This window comes from Argiope bruennichi, chromosome X1 (assembly GCF_947563725.1).
Source record: "Argiope bruennichi chromosome X1, qqArgBrue1.1, whole genome shotgun sequence".
In the NCBI taxonomy this organism is placed as follows: domain Eukaryota; kingdom Metazoa; phylum Arthropoda; class Arachnida; order Araneae; family Araneidae; genus Argiope; species Argiope bruennichi.
The window spans coordinates 77,670,814-77,692,241 of record NC_079162.1 but is presented as its reverse complement, the minus strand read 5'-3'; the positions used below and the strand labels follow the sequence as shown (position 1 = coordinate 77,692,241).

The 21,428-nt window shown below is 29.8% G+C and overlaps 1 protein-coding gene across 1 annotated transcript in view; it reads right to left on the bottom strand.

The window, feature by feature from the left end:
• LOC129959293 (serine-rich adhesin for platelets-like) overlaps positions 1-21,428 on the bottom strand; it is an 83,995-nt gene that overhangs the window by 38,212 nt on the left and 24,355 nt on the right. Inside the window, exons 3-11 of the mRNA XM_056072113.1 lie at positions 20,943-20,984; positions 19,755-19,949; positions 14,883-14,939; positions 13,267-13,455; positions 13,110-13,163; positions 6,587-6,778; positions 3,235-4,659; positions 2,702-2,899; positions 256-1,536 (exon numbers count right to left, since the gene is read on the bottom strand). Coding sequence (XP_055928088.1) covers positions 256-1,536; positions 2,702-2,899; positions 3,235-4,659; positions 6,587-6,778; positions 13,110-13,163; positions 13,267-13,455; positions 14,883-14,939; positions 19,755-19,949; positions 20,943-20,984 — 3,633 coding nt within the window. The remainder of the gene's footprint in view (positions 1-255; positions 1,537-2,701; positions 2,900-3,234; positions 4,660-6,586; positions 6,779-13,109; positions 13,164-13,266; positions 13,456-14,882; positions 14,940-19,754; positions 19,950-20,942; positions 20,985-21,428) is intronic.

The following is a 21,428-nucleotide window of genomic DNA, read 5'->3' as shown; positions in this document are numbered from 1 at the left end:
TTGCTTATGTCCCCATAAGAAGTTATAAAGCAGAAACTTTGAAAAGAAATGCTTATAATAGAAATATTGGCAACATCTGGTATAGGGGTAGATGGTCCCTGGATTTTCTATTTTCATTATTGTTATGGATAGTCTATACATATGAATATTATTTTTTAATACATACATTTGATTATTTATCATTAATGAACCTAAAAGCATAAGTTGTAGGTATTGTATTTTAATTATACAATCTATTTCAATTAAATTACTTACCAGTTTGCTTTGTTGATGGAATGGTAAATTTTTCCTGTAAGGAAGTATCTGTTTGGAAGCTACTTTCTGCTTCATGGGCGGCTTCTTCAGGAAGTGGCGTAACACTAGATTCTTCATAAGTGGAAATAATAGTTGTTTTATGATCTGTTAACTTTTCGAAATCTTCTTGAGTCTCACTGGTTTCTAGTGGTTTGCTGCTTGTTGCAAGGAAAGTTTCTTCTTTGTCTGAAGAAATTTCATATCCAAGTGTGGCTCCTGCATCCTTGTCTGTAACGACGGTGCCAAATTTGTCGGTTACTTCTGATCCAACTGATACTTTTGTTGAAGTGACGGAGTGAAGGGTACTGATTTCTTCTGCCGTTCCAGAAGGTTGAATACTTTCTGTTTCTTTCACTAAATCTGATTGAGAATATCTCTCGGTTATGACTTCTGAAGTACTAATTACATCTGATGGAGTTGAAGATTTCTGTTCTGTCTCAGTATGAATTCCTACTTCTGGTGTTTCAGTTTGCTCTTCCGGCTGAACTGATGAAAAAGAGGAAGTTTTCATAGTTGTTGAAACGCCTGCAATCTTTTCAACTGTCAAATCTTCAAATGTGGTTTTAGAAGTTTCCTTGACTGTTGGTGTTGAATGCAATTCTGTAGATGGATCAGTGCTTGCTTCAGAGTCTGTTTCCTTAAAAGTAAACGGAGTGGCATGACTCTTTTCTGTGGTTGGACTTTCAGTTGAAGCTTTAGTTGAAGTAAACTTAGCAGATTCTTTCTCAGACGTGGAAGTTTCTTGTGTGGTATATTTAATCTCCTCTACTGTGCTGTCATAACTCACAGAAGCTGTTTCCGCTTCCTGAGAGGTTGATGCTACTGAGAAAAGTTTTGTTGATCCTGTTGTCGTTTCAGTTTCTTCTTGTGAATGGCTTTGTTCGGTTGATAATTCTTCTTCATGAATAGAAATGGAAAAATTTGTGTCATCTGCAGTAGTTGATACATCAACTTCATTAGTACTATGACTAATTTCTGTTGGAAAAGTACTGAAAAGTGGAGTTTTTGAACTAAATGAAGATGAGGTAGCTTCTTTTGTAAACGAAGAAGGACTTGACGTCGTTGTTGCGTCTGTCTTAAATACGTCGTCTGTACTTTCCGTGGAACTAATGGGAAATAAGGTACTACTTTCTGTAGTATATGTTCCAGATTTTTGAACAGTTGTTGAACTGATAAATATTCCATCAACAGAAGTGAATTCGGTTATGTCTAAGTATTCAGCTGGCTTAGTTATTGACGTTCCTAAAACAAGAATTGATTATAAAACATTTAATTGAAATTTCATTGGCAAATGAATAAAAATTAACTCATATTATAATTTATATAAACAACTATGATTTTCACGGCATAAAGGGCGATTTCTATACAAATATTTCTTTTTATTTAAAAAAAAAACATCTCAGTACAACTATTTACTATTATTTCATTACTAATGTTTTATATGTTTAGTTAAAATACAGCAGACTATAATAATAAATATTATTTTTATTTTATTATTAAAAACGAATAAGTAATGTTGATTTTTTAAAATTTTCTAAAGCCATCCGCCTTATACAAATTCCCACATATGGCTGTTTCAATTTTTTTGAATAAAAAAACATACAGAAAGTAATTCAATACCATGAATAAATAACTATTACATTTTTTCCCCTTTCTGCCTAGAAAGTAATCGTTTTAACATGTAAAGTTTATTTTGGTTTCACTTTTTCATCATCAAATAAACTTAAAGAAATAGAACATTATAGCATTTTTTATATTCTTCAAATTTAATATAAGTTTCCAAAAAAAAAAGATATTATTTTACCTTTTAACTTTTCTTTCAAAAGTGAGTTGCGTGGTTGCATTGATCAAATAATATGAATAAATATTTTTCACTTACCTTTTGGTAGAACCGATTTTAAATACAAAATGCTTCCAAACGTAACAAATCAAAGATATAACTAATAAAATTTAGACATTACTTACCTTCATCATTTTTTATAGGCAGTGTATCACCAATTGTTGGAAAATGGATACATCATTATTCACGCAAATATAAAATAGTTAGAAATCTTAAAATTCTGAAAATCTTGTTTACAAAATGCAATAAAAATAAATAATGGAAAAAAAAATAATAAAAAAATTTGCTAAAGCATAGGGCAGCAAAATTAATCTTTTCTCCTTTTGCTTCAGCAATTGCAATAAAATTACTTTACAATACAGTCAGCACAGTTCCCAAACTGTTTCACTAGTTTATCAACACTTCAGCTTTCGTAAAAATGGCCCAAATGCTGTTCCACAGGGCAAGAATTGTTTAAATGAAACATTACTTCAAATGTCTAAATAAATCACATTGAAAGAACTTGATTAATCGGTAAATGAGGTAAAATAATTAATTTAGCAATATAATGCTTTAAATGTAACTTACCACATTCGTAATGGGGGCAACACTGACTTTGATTTCTAACAAGTTGGCATTCACCGTAATTCTCAGGATGAAGTTTTTCACAAACTATCTCCACACAGTAAATCTTGCCTCTGCTACATTGGCAGCTCATTTTGCAGACATCCGAAGAAGGTACAGCTTGTCCATGTTTGTATGTCACTTTACCAACATGGCAAGAACCTACGTAAATAAATAATTTTTACATACAATTAACTTATGGAAAAGAAGATTATCAATGATTTTAATTTTCTCTTATCACAAAAATTAAATTTGATAGCATAAAATTTGATTTCTATTATAATAAAACTTTTATAAATTCCATATTGTAAATAGAGCGATAGTAAAGAAAATTACTATTCAAATATTCTTTTTCAGAAAAAATTATTATTAATCAGTTAATGAAAAAGGATTTCAATTAACGTGACCTAAAATACTTAGATATTTTTCGCAATTGCCATTTATTAACATCAAAATAATTATTCATGAGAAAAATTTATATTTTAAGCTACAATTACCTTCACCAGGAATACTCATAACAGAAGGACGGCCTTTTATTGAAGGGAACACAGTTGTACTTGTTGATTGTTTCTTCTCACCAGGAATAACACCGACTGGTAGCAAAGGTTTCTCTTTAATTTGAGGACGCTTTCCCTTAATTTGTCCTTTTTTCTGAGAACTTTTCACTCCAGTAATTGATTGTTCTCCAGTAGGTTGTTTTATTTTGCCATCTTCTGGTTCACCTTCCATAAAATTGTGTTCTTGTGAAGCAACTGTAGGTTCTGTTGTTGAAACTTTTATAGATTCTTCTGATGGTGAACTTGGTTTCCGTCCTTTCACTCTTATGATGTTTGGCGGTGAAAAAGTACTTTCTTTCACGCTGTCAGCCTTTTCTTTCTCAGACAGGATTGTATTTGTTGAGTTACGGCTTGTATCATATTCTAATGGTGAAGAAGATTTTTGAGGCGAATAACTTTCAGTGGACACTTCCACATTTTCGGGGGCAGAAGATGGAGTATGGACTGAAGATGATTTGTGAGTTAATGAAGATCCCTTAACACCGTAACCTTTTCTTGACGGCTGCGTTTCAGATGTCATATCTTGAGAAATTTCGGTTGGATGGCTTATTTTTGTTTGGGCTGTGGTTTGCTGCGATTGTTTTATTGGACTCCTGGTATCTACTAGAATCGTAGTTTCAGGGGAATATCCTATTGAAGTTTTTGTGTCTGCTTCAGTCGTGCTTTTTTGATAATATTCTGTTGTGCTGCTTATATCTCCTTGAATGGTGGTTTGTTGAGAATATTCTGTTGGTTTGCTTTTTTCTTCTTGGGTGGTTACTTTTTTGTAATGTTCCTCCGGATTGATTGCTTCTGCTTGAATGGTAGTTTGTTGAGACTGATCCGCAGGACTGCTTGTTTCGTAATGTATTGTTGTTAATTCGGAAATCTTTTCATCAGAAAGGATACTACCAGTTGTTTCTGCATATTCAGTAGATATTTTCTCTGAGCTCGTTGCGCTAAATTTATCAGAAAGCAAATCATCTGCAGGAGTAATTGTGAACGACCTGATCTTCTCCGCAACTTCTGATTCTGTTGATGAAGCAAGTGATGAGGTATCTGAAAGAGTTGGTATCAGGGTAACATTTTCTTGAATATGCGATTCCTTTACAGTTGAGCTCTTTTGAGAGATTGATACCGTAGTGAAAATTTCTTCAGGAATCTCACTACTTTTTGTTTGCTGAGAGGGTATATATACAGGTGAAGGAATTTCATCAATAACTTCTTTTTTGGGTGCGCCTTTGACTTTACTTGAGTCTGCAATTTTCCCTTTAACTGTTGCAAGATCAGGTGAGGTTGTTGTGGTTCCTAATGAAGTCGTAAAAACTGTTGAAAACTGTAGACTTATTGGTTTTTCAAAACTATTAGGCGATATTGTGTTAACAACTGTAATTAAAAACAAGAATGTCATTTAGATCTCATATAATTTCAAAATAAAATATAAATTTTATTGAAAAAAAATATTGACAAATTAATATCCAATTTATTATCATAATATAATATTTTATTAAATTATTATGAAATATTTACAATATTTGGAAATTGAAAATCCAATGTATGAGTTAATATACTTGAATTGTAATTGTTTATAATTAAGAAAGTTTAGATATGAATTGCATAGCTAAAGATTATGAATATGATTTACAACTAAGCCTTTTTTTGATATTAAAAGGACAGTCTCAATTGAATTTCTATTTTGCTTTTCAAATCAGTTATTATCTGAACTTTATTTTCTAGGAATTTATAAAATGCTATAATTCTTTATTATTTACAAGTCCAATATAATTGTTTACATTTCGCATTTTAGTTCCAAAGGTAATGATATAAAGAAACTAATTTTGTTTAAACTTTTCAAAGACTTTAAATACAAAGGGATCTTCAATAGCATGATTTATTAATGATCATTACAATCATATAAGGTACGTCCTAGAATTGATAAGTATCAAGCAATTTCTCTGCTTGGAAACTTTGCATCCTTTTCTTAATTGTGTGTAATGTCTGATTAGCATTATAATTAATTAATTTTTTTCTCCTGACTTTTACATAATCATCAAAGATCGTAGACTGTACAATATATTTGCCGTTTATGTTGTAGTAAAGCAGATTGGTCTGAGTGGTTTCGTTATTCTCAGAAATTTTCTTGACATCAGTATATAAACGTCTGACCCATATTTTGACCAAAATCCACATACACGATAGATGCTGCAGGAAATTTAGGATAGAATCCTTGATTTCAATCACCAATGAAACTAAAAGTTTACCAGCGAAAGATCTTATACCCATCAAGGTGGGCCACGTTGGCCTGGTGTTAAGGTCTCGGCTTCGGAACATTAGGGTTTCAGATTCGAGACCCGATTCCACCGAAGAACCGCCGTGTAACCGGGTCTAGTGCACGTCAAATTCGTCGGGGCTAAACATTCTCCCGCTGGTGTGGTGTGGAAGTTTGGCGAGAGGGTGCCAACTCAGGTGTCACCCAGGTTATCTGACTGAGGCTCAAAATTATGAGGTCCGTCCCAAAATAGACCCAGTGTTGCTTTAAAACGGGATGTTAATATAACTAAACTAAACCCATCGAGGAATTAAAAATACAAAAAAAAGTCGGCAATCAAATTATTATCTGACAAAGATGGTGTATTTGCCGTTAATGAAATATGATACAAAAGTGAAAATAAAATGTTAGGCCAATAGGTTAAAGAAAATAACTTGTAAAAGAAACGTTATTCAAAAACGTAATGAAAATTAACCTAGTTAAAATTTATGACTCCCGTGAAAACTCTAAAGCAAAAAATATTAAATTCAGGTTACATTTAGTGTAGTCTGCTGACGGATATAAATCACATTTCCAAAGATTCATCTTTACATTTGTGTCTTGCAAGTTATTTTGCTGTGATTAAAACATCTTTTTAACTGCTTTATGCGAAAGTTACGAAAGAAAACTACTACTTAAGGTTCCATCTCTTTCATTATATCAAGTTTAAAAAACGAGGGCCATAGATTATACTCCATAGTATCGCTTTGAAAGTGCAAATTAAACTAAGAAAATAAGTCAAGTGCTTAGCACACTTCTCACCATTTAGCAGCGCCTTTATTTCAGCAACAATCATCATTATCTTTAATATTTCAAATTAATAATCATAATTATTTTTAATATTCAAAGTTAGAATGCTTAGCTGAAAAGTTACAGTGAATTGTATAAGAGATAAAATTAATCTTGACATGAAAATAAAATAAAATAATTCCAAATATTTCATTTAGATTGAAAAAATTTAAAATGGAACTGATAAATGTAACAATATGGCTGAGTAATACGTACGGCATTCGTATCTGTCTGGGCAACATTGGTCAGGTTTCGGTGGTACAGGTCTACAGTTGTCACCTGGAGCTTGACATTCCTGGATGGCGCAGACAACTTCGTTCCTCATACAATAACAATGCTCGCAAGGGTTGGTGGAATTCACTGCTTCACCATCTTCGACAAATGATCCGTCAGAAAGAGTACAGCCTTCTATAAGAATTCAACTTTATTTCAGATCTGCAAACTATTTCTTAAAATCAGTTGACCCAAACATAATATAAAATAGTAACAACAGGTGAAAATAAATTCTATGAAATTAACCGAAGTTCTTTAAATTGCCATGTTTTGCGTTGAATTAAAAAATATTCTAAATATTTTTTGGGGAAACAATTTACATTTTTGTTCAAATTAGTATATGCTAATGATAATGTTAATAACAGTTCATTTTGTTAATGTTTCTTTTTCATCCAGATAAAACAGGTTGGTGATAATGATAAATCAATTTTGAAATTATATGAAATTAGTGTGTACATCAAATGATATTAATGCACCGATATTTATCAAGACAGCTATGACCCTAAATGAAGTATTATGAAATTCTTGGTACCTCGTACAAATTTTTCAATATTTCGTGAAATCTTTTAAATTATTAAAAACGAATGTGTTCTTGAATTATATATATTAAAATATTATTGGATTTTATAGTATAATTTTTTTGTTTTTTGACGATTATTGGATTAGAGCACCTTAGATAAACATTGTGTCAAAACTATTATAATTTACATAAATTATGAGCATAAATGTAATTTATAGCACCTGTTATGAAATATAAGCATAAATGTATTTCAGCACGAAAAAATGAATTGTACGGAATATCACTATCTCCAAAAATCAGGGAAAAAAAACTCATCTGCTAAAGAAAGTAAATTGAAATCTTAAAAATACAAGAGAAAAACATCTAAAAAAAGTTAATTACCTTTCTGCTTAATAAAATTAATATAAAAACTATATTAATTAAAAAAATATTTTCAATTGAAGAAATAACTTTTTTGAGAAAAAATGAAACCATTATTTTTAAAATTTAGATTCATTGCAGTAGTTTCTTTAATGAATTCTATTTAAAGAATCTTTTTATCGATTCGGAAAAGTTAGAATTCAAAGCATTCGACAGTACAAATTCGCGTATTTATTAAAATTTAAATGTTATCGGGGGTATAAGAGCATCGAAAGTCAAATTTTCTAGGAAAAATGCGGGATACTCGAGAAATATGTTTGAGGCATAGAAACATTTTTTTTTGTTTTAACTTATTGAATATTCTAATTTATCCATAATAATTTTGCTCTGTTCCGATTTTTAAATTTCGATTTCAACTTAGTAAATATGCTTCGCTTCTGTGCTACACAATAATACTGTATAATTGCCTGAAGATATGTCTAGGATTTTTTCAACCTTATGACAATGCTAAAAGCATTTGCACCTTGCACGATATGCGGGTCTTGATTGGAATTTCCACGCCCTGGAGGTGTGGAAATGCCATTCTTCGTTTCTTGAATTATAGACATATTTATATGATGAAAACAAGTTTGCCATAGAAAATAAATGTCCTTCAGATAAGAAAGAGTTTTTATCGCGAAAAAAAACACAATAATTAAGTATGCGAAAGAATTCGAAAAAAAATTAAGCAGTTTCCTACGAATGGTGGAGTAACTGATATAAAACATTTGGTACTTTAAATCTTCATTTATTCATTCGTATCTCTATATCCCAAAGAATGTTTAGAGAGAATAAATTGAAATGTATGGTTATGCATTAATATTAGAATTTTGTTCCCGAATTCGGAATCTGATCCTGGTATCAAAATCTTGGCTGTAAGATCAGACAATCACAGGTTTGAATTTTGATTTGTTTGAAAATTGTTTGAGAAAGAAGTAACCTTTGGCCAATACATTGATTCCAGTTGTTGATCGGAGATTCTTTTTAAAGCCATTTCGAATTCAAATTTGTACTAGTTAAATTATCTTGACTTTAAAAAGCTTTAGACTGCTCCATATTAGCCAATAGAACTATTAGATTATTGTTTGAACGACATTCTTTAAATAACATCTACTAACTTCGTCTTAGGATCTATTTTGATTAACACATTTGCAAAACATCAATATATACACATTCATTTTTATTTGTTGTTTTCAAGTTTCTATTTAAACATATCTATATAAAAATGATAAAATTTTTAAATTAACTGATACACGTATCCCCGGCATACTTTTTTTATGGATTTGGCAGTTACATATAGACAAATTTTATACTGGTGCATGTTCATTGCAAATTGTAATACTGAAAAATGCCGAAGTGCCATTATCCTTGCCTAACTCTTTAGTTTAAACAGGGTTTATACTAAGCAAGTGTTGACAGTATTAAGCCAGTACCCAGTAGGTTATTACTTGATACTCATCAGCTAAATAACTATTTAATAAGGAGGGATCAATAACAAATACCTGTCCAGATGGAAAGAATATATGCTGTTGTACCGTTTCTGCTTATGCGAATCTTACTAGATTGAAAAATCGAATTAATGTAAACCTTGCTTAAAGCAGTGATTGTGAGAGAGAATAACTTATGCTTTCCTTCGCGAAAGTATATTGATTATGGTAAGAGGATACCTTGTGTAAATCCCACAATGCAAGATTTTAATGATATATGTGTACAATTATAGGATATGAGTACAATTATAGATATGTGTACAATTATAGGTTCAGTGAAATGTATATAAAGCTGTAACAAAGCAAACTGAATATTTATTTGACTGAAATATCCCAAACATTATACGTGAGATTTAAAATTCCATTAATAGACGAAAGCGGTCTAGAAGAAAGGAAAACATATAAAAAGAATTAATACTTTTATATGAAAACGAATATCTGATTATAAATGAAATCAGCATACTTGTTGATATAATCAAACTAAACTACATGAAATCTGGGCTAAACCAAAACGTAAAATAGATATTCGAATTTGGAACGAACGAGACTTAAAAGTTTAATTCCAGGGAAATGTGTGTTAAACGTTAACGTATAGATAATGATTTATATTCCTGGATTTCGCGGTCGCCGAATTCTGAAAAGCTTTATAAATATTTCATGAGCTTTCAAATCCAACACAGTAAACCTTTTATTTTGTGGGCTGAATGAAACGATAGTGTCCGTAAAAACGGGCCAACGGAAAAATCCATAAAATTGTGAATTATGTTATGGCTTGTTTATAAATTTGGATATCCCCTTAACCAATTGTAAATTAGTGGTATCCTTGGATATCTACACCTTAAAACTGGTTACCCCCCGCCCCTTTTTCAGCTACTGGTCGTGCTGACCTTGTAAAAGCCGCATGTTTTAGACCGGATCTATCGCGCACTAAATCCATTAAAAATTAAAATTCCTCCTGCTGGTATGTTTTTAAAATATGGAAAGGTACTATCACCTTAAGGTCGTTTATCTCTGAATAGGTATTAAAATTATTACATAGTCCCAAAATAGCTTTCACGTGGATTCAAAACGGAACATTTATCTAACTCGATCAAAACTTAACCTCACTACATTTGCAACCCTGATCGAATTTTTTCGCTAAATGGGAATTTCGAGGTCAGTTCAAACTACAATTTAATGCATGTCTCAAAATAATCATTTCAAATTTAGGTTATTGATCACCAGAACGCTGATCAAATACAGTCAGATTGTGCAGAAAGAATATCAGATCTGGAATATTAATTTAGCTATTAGAATAATAGTAAAAAATATAAAAGATTTAGATTGAATCTTAACGCATTTTAATCTTTTCTTTTAATCACTTCTCCCCCAATTCCTATTCTTGATTAAGCAATGTAACTTTCTCGACTCTTCACGCTTGAGAAATTATAAAGATTTTCAAAATTTAAAAGTGTCTATTTTTTATATCATTTTTATTTAATACTTATTCTACTTTATGCTCCAATTATTCCTTTACTTAGTTCAAAAGAAAAAGAAAAGAAGATTTAAATTTCCAATTAAATTTATTCTTTGTGAATTCCACATTCTCTGCTCCGCTACCTAAAGTACTTTATTTGTTTTTATTTATATCCACTTGTATATTTTTAATAATTCGTTTCTTTCGCCTCTTCTTTAAATAGTTGTTAATCCATTTGTTTTCGCCGATCTGGACAAATTGTTCTAATTATCAGCTTTAATCTCCTTTATTCCTATGGAACTCTCAGTCAGAAATAGCCTTGCAGAAGTAATAATTGTGTTATTGTAATAAGCAACCTAAATAAAAACTTAGCATACGAAAAATCAGAAGAAAATGTAACATAAAAAAATAAACTTCAAAAATGGATATTTTGTTATGATAGATCTTTGCATATTAGTATTTTTACGATCGAAAAATCTCAAAGAGCACTTAACATAATTTTTTTTTTCCTTCACACTTGTGGTTTTCGATTTTAAAGTCATCAGGTACGCTTGAGTTGCTAGATGACTCTTTCTATAAATCTAAAGCAAAAAAGAAAACATACTTGCATTCTCTGTCTCTCTTTTCTCATTCCCTCACTTTTTCATTTTCTTTTTTATTTTACAAGCCCACCTGCGTGCGATGTCTGCAGTGTTTTTTTAAGAACTCTCCTGTTGTGTTTGTATTAAGAGTTTTCAAAGCTACAATTTTATCTTTATATTTATTCAAATAGCTTTGATATTAGAAATAACAAGTAAATAACTTGCACTGACCTCACACATCGTTGTGTTTTTCAGAATTGTTTTAAACATCTTGTTTTTGAAGTATTATTATTCGGTTATTGTTTTCAGTACGTAAATATGCTGCTTAAATTGTGTGATTTCCCGGTATAATTTTACCCCCGCCGTATTCGGATTATTAGCATAAAAATCTTGAGAAGATTATATATTTATTTCCATCTCAGTTGTTTCAATTTTCAGATAATATTCTTATTAAAAACTCGAATTCACTGTTATGGTTTAAACTTTTTGTTCTTTCATACGTGTTGCTGAAAATGTGCTTCGATGCCAATAATAACCACGCAAAAAAAAAAAAAGAAGAAGAAAAAAAGAAAAAAAAAGAAGAAAAAAAAACATATATACTCATTTTATATTCGTTCTGGTTCTTCACAATTTTCTGGTTTACCATTCCTTCTATAAAAATGATGGTATTATTTCTCTCAAAGGAAACCGACGTAAGAATGAAATTATTCTGGTGTCTTATACACAGAAAATGATGCTCTAATCAATAAACTATTTGGATTTAACAATTTTAAATCAGTCATTCCCCTTTAGAAAAGAAAAATAGTTTTCTTCCTAGAGTTGACGTTGTTTAATGGTTGGACGCTTATCAAATTGCTTTCAGAAGTTTATGAGAAAAATTTCAGAACTGCTCAGTTTCTCACAGAAAACATTAATTTATGAAATTCTCAAAAACGTTTCTTTGAATAAAGCAAATTACTTGCTAAATTTATTTCTTCGAAAACAAATTATCTGACTAGATTTCTTGGAATTGTATTTGCAAAATAACATTTATGCATTAAAGTTTTCTATTATTTAAATAGCTTAGGAAGTTGAAATTTAACACAAAGGAAATGCATTAGAGAAAAGTCAATTAGTCGCCTTTTGATTTTCCGAAAATATCAGATAAAATTAGTTAATTGAAGGTCAATGAGCTATAGGTAAGTGCATTGATCTTTGAAGAAAAATATATAGATTTGAATTTCAGGTCCAAAAAAAGATTAAAACTCTGAACATAGAAAATATTCTCTAACTTTTTGCAGGAGAACTAATGAACATCATTAAAAGTTCTTCAGCTCTAGAGAACATAATAAATTAAAAATGATATTCAATGGTACACATATATATTTATTATACAATATTAAGCCTTTTATTCTTTTCAAGGACACAAAGTAATATTGGTGTAAATTTGAAGAAAATGTAAATAATGCGAAATTGCAAACATATGTGATTTGAAAATACAAAGATGTCAATAAAAGTGTTGAAAGAGAAGAGAGGACATTAAAGACGGATAGTAAATGAGAGTACTGCAGTATTCATATAACTGTCCAGTTTTCTGGTAGCACGCATTCCGTTTTTCAAAGCTATTTTTTAAAATTTAATTTAGATACTTTAATTCATTCCACCTACAATAGAAATAAAATGTTATTAACATAATAAAAAATGAACATAATTCACTAAAAACTCATCCTTTCATTGAAATCAATGACACATAGCATTGATGTCTATTCATCTTGAACACATATGCTGCCATGATTTACATCTGTGATTCAGATCTATCTATTCAGATGACCCCTTCTTTAGTATTTCTTAACTGTAGTTCATCTAATTAGATAAAATATATTAACTAATTAGATAGCAGGTGTGAATCACAGGTGACTCATGTGTCAGACTAAGTGTTAACAAATCGGTCTCTAGTTTGATGTGCTATTAAATAATGTCTTTCTATTTTGAGATATGCATAAATAATTTTGATAGATTTTTTAAACTATTCTAGAAGACATACCTGCCAAGTCCGTAAGAGTTACACCAGGTGGGGTTGGGGTTGCTTCTTCGTAAGCTGGAAATAAAATAATACAGAGAAAAATAAGATTTCATTAGTTGGAAAGGGAAATGAAAAAAGAATTGACGGGATATCGTCAGAAAAAACTTTTAATACTCACTACAATTGTATCGGCAAGGGCAACATTGACCCTCCTTATATATCGGAAAGCATCCATCAACTTTGAGTTCACATTCTTGCATTACGCAAGCTGTACTGTTTCGAATGCAGTAACATACTTCACAAGGTCGTTTTGGATCATGCGGTAACATGGCTCCGTCAGAGTAGAATTTGTCATCCAAGTAACAACCTGAAAATAAATATAGAATAAATGAACAAGTGATCATTGATTAGAATAAAAATCCCTAAGAAAAATTATTTGTTTTCCAACAAATACTTTTGGGTGGATAACCACAATAAAATAGAAAAAGAAAATATATGTACGTTTTGTCTGTTTCGTAACGGAATCTTTTCAGATTTTAAAATAATTCCTGAGCTTTAAAACGAGGACAAACCAGAAGACAAAAATTTTACCTATTTAATTGTTTGATTTAGTATGCTTCATTCTTTAAGTTTAAAAGATTATAAAATTATTCAAGAATTCAATGAAACGCTCTAAGCACATAATTTTTATGCTTTTGCTGTTGTTCCTGAATGTATTCCTCTAAAATTACCATAACGGCGTTGGTTAATTTTATTTTTCTTTTATTAAAGGAGTTAAACTACATGCAATTCTAAAACAATTTTGTTTTTAGATTAAATTTTTTATATTCAGCATAATAAGAAACACTATTTTAATATTAAAGAAGGAAAAATTACTGTTGATATTTCAATATGACGCATCTGAGAAAAAACAAATGTAATTTAATTTTGTAAAAATGACAAGCCGTATCTAATACTATAAATTAAGAAGAGAAACAATGGCGCTTCCGTAAAAACAAAATCGTAGTTTTTTAGGCTAGTATAAAAAATAAAAAGCAAACGATTAAGCAGGTGCAGTTGAAACTTAAAAATATACTCAAATCTTTCGATGATAAATAGTTTATTTCTACTGTAATTTTAAACATCGAGATAACAAACCATCTGCCGAAAAGGGAAGTAATGAAAATTAGAGAAAAAGCACTTTGTGAAAGCATAAACCGATTAAATCGTAGCAAATCTAGGCATATCTCGACAAATTGTCCATCTATTTAATTGCAAATTAAAAAAATTCATCGTTGGTATGATTCTAAAAGTATTTCTGGTATGTATTGAAGCTTTTTAATTGTTTTCTTAAATTTGATAAGAGCTTAATGAAATCACTTGGCAAGATTTCACGTGACATCACAGTCACATGACAAATATAATTGTGCATACGCTGTTTTACGTTGTGATGTCAAATTTCCCTCTAATACATAATGCGCAATGATTTCCAAAATTAAATTCATTCGAACACTTGATGATCATCGCTTGACTACAAATTAATACTAACGATGCTCTAAATATTTCTTTTGATAAAAATATTATTCCTGATTCATTCAGCAAACCAGAAATTTAATGTTATTTCATTTTATAAATTTCATGAATTGCACATAAAATAAAATGAGGCTTTTATTCATAAAATATTTGTTTTAACTTATGATAAAATTTAATTAAACGTGAGCCGTTTATTGTTAATTTTATAGTTTCCTTAGCTCAAAAGTAAAAATATAAAGCATCAAGATGATTAAAAATTTATACAACTTTCTTTGAACTCACCTGGTTGTTGCTTCCTTTTTTCACTTATTTTCGGGGTGTTCTCTTTGTTTTTAATCACTGAAAAAGATTTTTTAAAGTTAGCAAGTAACAATGAAAAATGTCTACATTGGAACAAAACAAAAAAGTACTTGTTTTTCTTTTCGCAATGCTTTCTTTTATTATAAAAATGGTATGTTTTTCATAAGGCTATCTCTTAATTTCTTTACTATTAATTTTATTAAGCTACTGCATCAAATATAGCTTCTTTTTCTATCAATATTTTTATAAATACTTTTTCATTTATTGTTATTTTACCCACAAACGTTGTACTTTAATTTTATTGTTTTTAATTTATAGCTATCCCTTCTATTTTAATAATTATTAAGCTTTTGTTAAATTTATTGCGATGAATTATATATAATTAACATTAAAAAATTCTTCATTCTTTTCTTTTTTTATATTAGAAACAAATTTTAATTCGTGTCATATTTATTGAAGAAGAATGGACATAAGAATTTTTCGTATTATGTAACTTACTTAATGCTCCTTAGTAATTGTTTCTTTATTCCAAATTAAATGTCTCATTAATCAAATAATCTTATTTGTCTCTTGACATTCTTGGAACATTCAATGATTTAATATATTTCTAGATGATAAGAGACTCACTCTCTTATTAATGTTTTTAAATCAGTTTAGCCTGAAAAGAAATGCCCAATGCCATTAAAATATCCGATTCTATGACGGACTCACCAACGGATTTTACTTTTATGGTAGAGGCAGAGAGTTCTAGTCCTTATAATCAGTATGGACAAGTCTTTAGACAGTGACTGTAGGTGATTTCATTCCTAATTCATATCAAGTATTGTTCAAACATTGTTCTAATTTAAAGTTTTTAATATGTCACTACTGTCTTAACATTATCTGAAGTCTCATGTCCAAGTAATTGACAGAAAACTGATAAGTACGTCAGTCAAGAAGAATTTCAGATTCCTGTGCACTATGTTGACAGGTACATACACCACCTCTTTTAAGATAAATAATTATTCATTTTATCATAACATGTGAGTAATCAATGTAAACATTCAAAAGGAATGTAACAATTCTAAATAGATTCGTTTTTTTCATCGTGCGAATATTGTTATGTGATACAGGCTCACATTTACTGAATAGAACAATTGAATTTTTTTTTTCAAGAGAGTTTTGAAGCTAACATAATTTAGCGCCATGTACACAGAGCTAAGCCTTTTAAGTAGCAGAGAAAATGTTTCCTTTTTTACTATATACTATTCCTTTAGTACATTCGGACACATAACATAATTCTCATTTACTAGGCAGAAAAGTAATATTAATCTGAATGCCAGTGATAAGTAAGTTATATATACATGCTGGCATTTCATTTCTAAAGCAATATATTATATAAGAAAAGAAGATATACGTCAAAGCTGTATCAAAATGCCGTAAATTAAAATCGACTCAGTCAAACATAGGAGATTTTGATGTAACGGTTGAAGCCACAAACTATAACAATCAGTTACTGTATACAATCACTTTTAGAGCAGACGTAGTTTATTAATATATGTGTTTACTACCAATAAAATTTTTTTCGATGGACGCGATATACACAATTTTGATATTAACAGTGACGATATATCTGAAAAACTTCTACAGTGAAGCAAATTATGTACATTTGTGATGTGCTTGAAATCTTAAGAAACATCCAAGTAGTAATAGTAACTGTATGGAACTAATTAAGAACATTCACAGATTTTGAGCTCATAGTGTGTTGATGCAAATTATCAAAAAAAAGAAAAAGTTTCATTCCGTTTTTGAGTTATCGTGTTATCTTATCAAAAAAAGAAAAAGTTTCATTCCGTTTTTGAGTTATCGTGTTATCTTATCAAAAAAAGAAAAAGTTTCATTCCGTTTTTGAATTATCGTGTTATATAATCAAAAAAAAAAGTTTCATTCCGTTTTTGAGTTATCGTGTTATCTATCACACGAACAGATAAATAAACAGATAATGCAATATTTAATGGGTTTAGTTCACAATATGAAATAAGTTACGATAGTTTTGATATAAAGATAAATAGTCAAATTTCATTTATCTACCTGGGTAAGTCTTTAAGTTATCATATACGGGGACTGATAAACAAAAGTTTTCTTTGAATGAATCCAAAATCTAAACGAAACCTAAAATTTTATTGTAAGGACCACGAAACGATACCGCTGTTGGGTTATTGTACTTACGTGTACAAAGACATAGGGATATAATTTCAAAAATATGTTTTTAGGACAAAGAAGCATAAATTGCTGACATTCATCAAAATATCATTGTCAAATGTTAAATGTTAAAAATATTTTCATATAATAGAAAAAAATAGACTTTGATAAATCGATGAATAGTTTTAAATCAGGGCGTAAATCTAAAAAATAAAATAATATAAACTGAATCAACTTAGATCTATTTTGATATTGCTTTTACTCGGCAGCCTACTCATCTAACTCAGAAAAAAAGTTTTAGTAATCAAATCTGCCTTCGAGACATCCTGACCAAAATGCATTATAATGGGCGGATGCAGGCGTGAATATGAGTAGACACGTCTGGATCTTTATTCGCTTCAGGCACTCCCCAGGCCAGCCAACAGGTGTTAACAGGTTTGAATGACTACCTCAATAAAAAAATAATAGATCCGCCTACATACTAGACAAGAGTGGCAAACCAGATTATTAGGTAATGAATAACGCCCCATTCTTCAGACTGAACAAGGGAAAACTGAGATGTGACTAGAATGTTTCTGGAAAATATTGATAGAATAAATACAAAATGAAATTTATTCATGCCTCACAAAGAAGATGTTATCGGTCGTGAGAACCCTCAAAGTTCAACATTCTTGATTTTGATGCAAATCAAATCTGACAAATAATTCGTGCTACGCGGAGAAGCACATTAGCGAAGATAACAAAACATATTTTGTAAAACCTGCTCACAAAAAAGAAAAAAAAAAACCTAAAGAAAGAAGGGAAAAAATTAATCTCTATAAATAAAGGCCCGAAGTCAGTAAGTGGAAATTGATAAAATTTGATTGTATTATATATATTTTGAAATGATTCTGTATATTTTGAATTGATAATTATCAATTATCCTTATGGCTATATATTTTGAATTGAAAATTTTCATATTATTCTTATGGCTCTAAGCTACAAATGACTTATCAAAAACTAAGAGAAAGAATATTTAATTTAATTTGGTTATAGTTCTTTATGTGTTGCTTAACCTACTTTCTTTATGTCATTTTAATTATTTAAAGGATTTTATGTTAAAGTTAAGTTAGATAAAAAAAAAATCAACTGTAGTTTTAATGATTTTGATTTGTTTGATGTTTGAGAATGGATGCTAGGAGCAAACTTTATAGTGCAGAATTTTCGTCAGATGAGAAAATCAAGGTTTGAATATAGCACTTTTTAACAAAATGATTCGAGGAAGTTCAGTGTCAGTGCATAAATCCTGCACGGCTATCCAAAGCATATACGATAAGAATCAGGATGTGAATATACGAATTCCTAATTACAAAGACAATATTGCAGTAACACTCTATGAATATTCCTATCGGTTTCATAGAACACATTAAGACAATTTTTGACATTTTTGACTATATTAGATTTCAAAAACATAGAGAAAATGCTAGATTTTTGATAATATGATACTGAGATTCTATTCTAAACAAGAATAAAAATACCCATGGGAAAAAATTCAAGAAACGCTGGAAAAGGGTAGAATTTAAAACATGAAAACACTTTTTTATATTTGCTGGCATGAAAAGATAATTAAGTACTTAAAGTATTAGGGAAATAAAATTTTTTGAAAGAATGTTTATTAGTTGACATTGCAATGAACGACATCCAAATATGATAAAACCCTGTCGAGATTTCTGGGAAACATGTGCCAGTCAATTTTAACATAAATGCTTACTGAGAATTTATTCTCGAAATTTGTTTCAAGACAAAATCTGTTTTTTTTTTTTCCCCAAGACAATCTGCTTCAAGACATAATTCGGTAGCCCGTCAAATATATAAATGAGGGTATCTCATTCGAAGACCGTTTTATAAAAAGTGATGAGGCAAAAAGGAGAGGCAAGTTATTCGCTTTATATATTTGTAACTTACATTAAAACAATTTATGTAGCGAATTCAAATAAAGAAGATCTTATGTTAATTCCTTAATAAATAAATTTATAAGATAAAGTGCTTTTTTAGAATTATCTCCTAACTCTTTTATTTTCCTTAAAAAAGAATCTCTTGAGTGATTAAAGCTCTTTCACATGACGGACTTTCTAAAACATTTAATTTCCAGTAAATTCACTGCTATATAGGCCTTCAACTGCATCAAATACTACCTAAAATTAAGATAATCTCATAAAAGCTGTGCAACTATATAAAAATTACAGACCATACTTTTGCATTATTAGAAGTTAAAAACTACTGCAAGCACTTTTAAAATATTCTTTTTGCCGTTGTTGTATTATCCCCCTTTTCCCTGCACAAGCCAACTTTTCTTTCCTAAAATAAAATTTCATTTTCTAAAGTAACAGGTGGACCCAATCTTACATTGAATCATGATCCAAAAGAATAATATGAATAGGTTTTTAAGTAGCTGAAAATTACAGTTATAACAATAAATCTTTCTAGATCTCTCCAACTATTCATTTGTCTTTCAAGAAGAAAAGAAAGCCAAGTTACGCTGTTATCCTGTTAAGGCCTTTTAGTCGCTTAATAAATCAATGCTAAACAGAATAAGGCAGAAAGTAAATCTCCAATTATGAACGTTATCTGTCACGAAATGCAGCATTCGCAGTTAAAAGGGTTAAAATTGTTCGAGATAAGAGAAATTTTTACCTTCAGGGCACCAAATCTTGGGGCAACAGTCTCCTTCTTCCCTTTCTATGATACATTCCTCACCAACAGGCTTCACAAAGGGGCAGATACGGAGATAGCACATAAGCATGCTATTGAGACAGGTGCAGTTAAGGCAGGGCTCGTTGGTGTCGATCCTTTCACCATTATCATAATGATCACTTAGGTAATAACACCCTGTAGATGAAAAACACCAAGATTCAAATTACAATATTTTTTTAATTGAATTTTATACTTGGTTTAAAGATGGGAATGTAATATCTATGGGGGGAACAGATGTCATGAAATTACCAAGGAATTATTAGGTTTAAAAAGATAAGCAAACGCATGAAAAGTTACCGTTGCACACTTGTTTTATTGTGTTACTCGATTTTTAATCGAAGATTTATTCAGTTCCATCATTAACTTCAAGATTCAAAATGCGATATCTGGGATTAAATTTTCTACTTAGTTCAGAGACGAGAATTTAATATTTTTATTGAACTGGATGTCAAAAAATTATTAATGATTTTAATTATTAATATAAAATGGTTATCAGTCACATAAAAAGTTACTACTATAAATTTATTTCATTGTATGCACAGCTTTAAGCCGAAAATGATAGGATTAGTCATCATTTTCGGTTATCAAAAATGAAGATTTGAATTGCAATTTTTTAAATTTTTTTTCTGTTTGATGGAACTGGGAATATAATGTACCTTATGTACATATGTCACGCAATTGTATAGTCTTATTAAGTTTCTATGAATAGTCAGCTGCCATTATAGATTTACATGACAAATGTTTGCCAAATACATCTAGCAGATATATTTGAAATTTTTCATTTTCACGTCATATTATCAAATAATCTGATGGTGCCGAAAAAAATAAGATTTGCCTTCTAATCTATAATTCATCAGGATTATTGCAGCAAGTTCTATTCTCTTACAATTTTATGTTAGTTATTTTATAGCATAAAACAGTGCACATTGGTATATTTTATTGAATAGTAATTTTCTTATAGTTTGGAAAGCCTGATAATACGATCAATACTTGATATCAAAAACTTTTAAAGTAAAACTTTTAGATCGTAAAAAGGATTTTCATTTCATTCATAAACCATTAAAATTTAATTAATTACCAATTAAGATTTATAAATTTTTCGTATATAATCTTTACATTAAAACTTACCTTTTTGCCTTGGTTGCCGCCCAATAGATTCTTGAACAGGAGCTACAAAGATATGAAATTATAAGTAATAGAAACTGTAGTTTTTTTAATGAAATTTTTTTAATTCATAGTCATTAATTTCATAAAATAAAATATTGTAGTTAAACAATGAAAGCTCTACACTGTTTCAATGATTTAACTTTTTATCAAATTAAAAAAGAGGAAATTATTATATTTCTGCATAAATATTTTGCTGGTAGATTAGCAGTAAATTGCAAGATATAAATTTAAGGTAAGTAGCTTAAAGAAGGAAACCAATAAAAATTTTAAAGTCCTTTATAATCTCATAAAGAATAATTCAAAAAATAAAAGAAATTGATCAAAAAGTTCAATTAGAAAACGTACTCTATACCATAATAAAAACACAGGAAAAAGTTTCATGGAGTTTCCCTCAAAAGGCGAAGATATTTGCGATTAAAGTTATGACCTTCTCGTGACTTGAGAAGG